Raw genomic sequence first — 4,904 nt, 5'->3', positions numbered from 1 at the left:
GAAATTGTTAAGAGGGGCTCCCTGTTTTTGAAAAGCAAAAAATGGCAAAATTGACGAACGCCTGATCGTGCTGGTGATTATTGTGTTAAAGAGACAAATTATGGGTTGGTCATTGGCGTGCCATTGTCTATGACTTTTGTGATCATAATGAACATAGTTTCCATAATAATTATTTTGATCACAATGATACAAAAGAAAAAATTAGCGAAAAAAGAGCAAAACATTTGCAACTTCAAGATGAGTCGGTCCAATATTGAGATGCAAAAAGTAAGCGAAAATTTAGTCTCAAACAAGAAAATATTGAATTTTGATTTGGATGACAACGAGTTACTCAAAGTCGACGTGGAAACAAGAGATTTGATATGTATCGGAAATGTGTCCAAAAACAACTTGAAAATGCAATTCAGTGTAATGAAGGGGTGTGACTATTATGAGATACGGAGTGTGCCCCCACTTGTGACATTAAAGCCTGGATATGCTTGTGAATTTGAAATATTTATTAAGCCGCTGTGTACTTGTGTAACGAAAGAAAACGTGTTGGTCACTTCCATGAATTTGGCAACTGGAAATTTTGAAACTGCTAAAATTGGAATAAAAATCGAGACTGAACAAACAACCAAATTGAATTACAGAGAAATTATTGAAAATAACAAACTTGGCGAAGGCAGTTTTGGAATTGTATATAAAGGGCAATACAGAGGAAATGTCGTTGCAATCAAGAGGATGAAACAACTTGAAAACAATGAGAGTGGACTTGATGAATTTGAAAAAGAAGTAGCAATGCTAGACAAATTCCGATGTGATTACATCATACACTTCTATGGTGCTGTATTCATACCAAGTAAGGTGTGTATGGTCACTGAATTTGCTGCTTTTGGGTCACTCCAAGACTTGATGAAACACAAGAAGAGTGAAGAAATAAAAATGCAGTTGCGAATCAAATTCTTACTTGACGCTTCAAGAGGTATTCAATATCTACACGAAAATGGGATATTACACAGAGACATTAAACCAGACAACTTTTTGGTGTTGTCACTTGATTTGAATGAAATCGTAAATGCAAAATTGACTGACTTTGGGTCGTCAAGAAACTTAAATATGCTTCAAACCAACATGACATTCACAAAGGGTGTTGGTACGCCAACATACATGGCACCTGAAATATTGGAACAAGATAAATACACGAAGAGTGCTGACGTATATTCGTTTGCAATCACTATGTTTGAGACTATGTCTTGGAAAGAAGCATATTCTCACAACGAATTCAAGTTCCCTTGGAAAATAGCAGAATTTGTTATCAATGGAAATCGTCTTCGAAAAGTGGATTCTTTTAACGATGAGCAATATGAATTGATATCAAAGTGTTGGGAGCAAGACAAAAAAGAAAGAATCACAATTGAAACAGCAAGAGAAAAACTCGAAAATATGTTAAATAATTCATAGAAATGTTTATCTAATAGTTGATGGATAATAAAATAATATAATTATCGTTAAAATAATATAATTACTGTCAAAGTCTTTATTTGTAGTTTTTCGTATTTTGGGTTTTGCTTATTTGTGGATTAACTTACCAATCAAAACCAAAACATACAAATAGGTTGTATCTTCCAGAAAAAAAATAATTAATCAAAACTGATTAAAATAGAATTTTGTTTTTTGAAATGAACAGAAGTGAAAATAAAAGTATTAATATGAACATGCCTCGTAAAATTTGTTTTTTTCACTAAAATATTTTATGGCAAATTAAAATAAAACTTTATTGGTTGAATTTGAAAACGGAAACTGCTAACATTAAAAATATTGCATCAACACTGAATTAAAATGTCTTTTTGACCACTCTTGAGATAAATTATGTGTATCAGAGAAACGATTGTTTAAATCACATTTAAAAATGTGTTTTTTTTCAAAAGGGGGTGTGAAATAAAGGTACATTTGGAGGGTATTCACTTTAAAAAGAAAAACAAAAAATAACAGTAAAAATGTTTTATTTTTGTTTTCAAAAATCAAAACAAAATTTAAAACAAAATAAATTTTTTTAAATAAAAATTGTTTCATTTTTTTATTATTTTTCCTTTTCAATCAAGTCGGAATAGGACTTGATTGAAAAAAGCATCACTGCTTTTTCCTAACCAACTTTTACTTATGAATTACTTTTAAAAAAAACAAAACTGCAAAACTTTTTGAATGGTTTTTGTTGTAAAACCTATTCCATTTTTTAAAATCGTGGAAAAGGAAATTAAACTAAAAAGGCAATCTATACAATTTACTAAAAACAAAACAAAAATAAACAAAAGAAGTCCATCTCAGCGGTTTTTAACACCAGCGGTTTTTTTCGCCCTCTATAATTAACAAAAAATACCTCAATTTGTTTTTTGTCTCAACATAAATCCAAATTATATTTTGGCCATTTTTTTCAAATTTTTGTGATTTATAATATGAAAAACAATTGTGTATTTTGTTAATGTTTATTAAAACACAAAACGTCCGTTATAAAATCAAAATATTGACAGACAACATAAACAACATTTAAACATATAAAAAGTAATATTGACAACTCTTGGTTTTAAAATAAACATGCGTTGTTTTATAATAATTTTACACACTCCAACGACACATTAATTAAAATTATTTGGGTTTTAGATGAAAAACTCATTTGCTTTAAAAATAATTTTAAAAATTGTTTTAATTGTTTTATTAATTTAATGACAATTTAGTTTATGTAATACCATTTTAAGGTTTTTACTGGAAATAATTAAAAATAACAAAAAAAGAAGTTGTTGTTTTTTGATTTTTTTTAATATTCGATAAGAGACCTCCCTCTTATTTTTTGGTCTTTTATCGAATAAATCCTTATATCGAATAGCCCTCTTATCGAATATTGACTATATATGAATCTTAATCAGAAAATGGGGGTGTGGGAGGGCCGAATTTAAACGCTATTTCCATGTACTGCACTCAATATTACGATTATGATTTATCAATTTCGTGATACAGATTTGGTACTAAGGTTTCGACCAGGACCATGGTTTCGACTAATATTTAATAATTATATACCATTGTAAAAACTAAACATTAAAAGTTATATTTGGACGATGTTTATAAAATAAATTAAAAAATTGTTCATTACAATTCAAATTGTATTTAAATTATAAGTCGAAACCTTGGTACTCGTCGAAACTTTAATCCCACATCTGTAATATTAATTGTTTTCCATTATTTTGATTAAAAAATTAAAAACATAAATATAAAAAAATAATTTTTTTAATTAATCTCGATGAACTACTGTACTCGATGGGAAACATTGATTACCAATTGATTTCACACTTGATGGTATTGTGATACTGCTTAGACTGCCGCAATATTGGAAACAACTATCACCAATTGATGTAACACTCGGTGGTATAATTATACTGCTGAGACTACTACATCTACCAAAACAATAACCACTTATTGATTCAACACTTGATGGTATGTTAACACTGCATAGACTACTGCATCCACCGAAACAACTCACACCAATAGATGTAACACTTGGTGGTATAATTATACTGCTCAAATTACTGCATTCATAAAAACAACAATCACCAATTTTTTCAACATTTGATGGTATGTTAAAACTAGTCAGACGTCTGCATCCACAGTAACAATCATCGGCAATAGATTTAACACTCAATGGTATGTTATTACCAAATAAATTTCTATCATGTTCAGTGTAAGTAACATTTTTAAACTCTATATTTCCATTATTGTATTTGTCAACAGTTTCAAAGTCAACATTGAACCACACAATGATTCGAAAGAACTCTTTCTTGAAAACAGCTTTATCATCTTCTTTATCTTCTTTATTTTCATCATTTTCATCATTTTCATCATTTTCATCATTTTCATCATTTTCATCATTTTCATCATTTTCATCATTTTCATCATTTTCATCATTTTCATTTTCTTCGTTTTTTGTGTTGATCAGAAATCCATAACCAAAATTCTTATCTTCTTCATTCCATAAATGAAGTGTCTCAATGTTTGGGAAGTATCTAAGTGTTTTAAAATCCAACAGAATCGGATTGAAATGGAACTTTTCCATATTACCACCAAACTTTTTGCATACTAATTCCAAGTTAACAAAGTCTTTGATAGTGGCAAAGTACCTTGAGATTATCATGATGTGATAGCTAGAAAGTCGTGACATTTTGATATTTACAGTTTTTCACTATTTAAATATTTCAGAATTATTCTTTGTAAACAATTTTAATAAATTATAGATTGATAAATAATTCACTATTAAAAGTGACAGAATTATTTCGTAAAAATACCTATTCTTAAATCACAATATAATATAATATATTAATATAGTACAAAAAACAATTAAAAATATAAACACAAATGATATAAATTTAGTTCTTTTAGGTCAAACAGCGAGCTTAATTAAATTTTTATAGAATATTGTGAAAAGTTAGGTGCTGTGTTTCGTCCGCAATCGCAAATATAAATAGAGATAATGTTTTTAAAATATCCCATTTCTAAACAAATGTGTGACCAATTCAAAACAATAAAAATTTCAAAGTATTAAGTTAAATAAACACTAAATTACAGGAAAAAATGTTACAATACAAATCGTAGTTTTTTAAGTTTTGATAATTAATTTCAATGGGTTTAGGAAAATCTGCTCTTTTAAAAATTGCTTTTTCAATAATTCGCTTTTTTCGCCTTTATTTTTCAACAAAATTTCAAGTCATTTGAATTTTTGTTGAATATTTCTTTAAAACATGTTTACAAAAATAAATCAATCTGTATTATTGTATTTATTACAATAATATATAATGTTTATAGTTAATTTATATTTATTATTTGAAATGGTTTTTAAATTAGATATATAAGTATAATAATCTATAATTTTATTTAAA

The 4,904-nt window shown here is 27.8% G+C and overlaps 2 protein-coding genes across 2 annotated transcripts; one reads left to right on the top strand and one right to left on the bottom strand.

Annotated features, from left to right (window-relative positions):
* Positions 1-129: 129 nt before the first annotated feature.
* Positions 130-1,443, top strand: EIN_293290 (serine/threonine protein kinase HT1, putative; the record flags this gene model as incomplete). Its single annotated transcript, XM_004256093.1, has 1 exon — positions 130-1,443. The coding sequence occupies one exon, from the start codon at positions 130-132 to the stop codon at positions 1,441-1,443; it is 1,314 nt and encodes a 437-aa protein (XP_004256141.1).
* A 1,822-nt stretch (positions 1,444-3,265) lies between these two features.
* EIN_293280 (hypothetical protein) lies at positions 3,266-4,189 on the bottom strand (the record flags this gene model as incomplete). The annotated part of the gene is made up of 1 exon (XM_004256092.1): positions 3,266-4,189. One exon carries the CDS (start codon positions 4,187-4,189, stop codon positions 3,266-3,268), a length of 924 nt encoding a protein of 307 aa, XP_004256140.1.
* Between the last annotated feature and the right edge of the window lie 715 nt (positions 4,190-4,904).

Source organism: Entamoeba invadens (assembly GCF_000330505.1).
Source record: "Entamoeba invadens IP1 unplaced genomic scaffold scaff_1105074726601, whole genome shotgun sequence".
Classification (NCBI taxonomy): domain Eukaryota; phylum Evosea; order Mastigamoebida; family Endamoebidae; genus Entamoeba; species Entamoeba invadens.
Note: the sequence above shows the minus strand (reverse complement) of the source record. Positions and strands in the feature narration are given on the sequence as shown.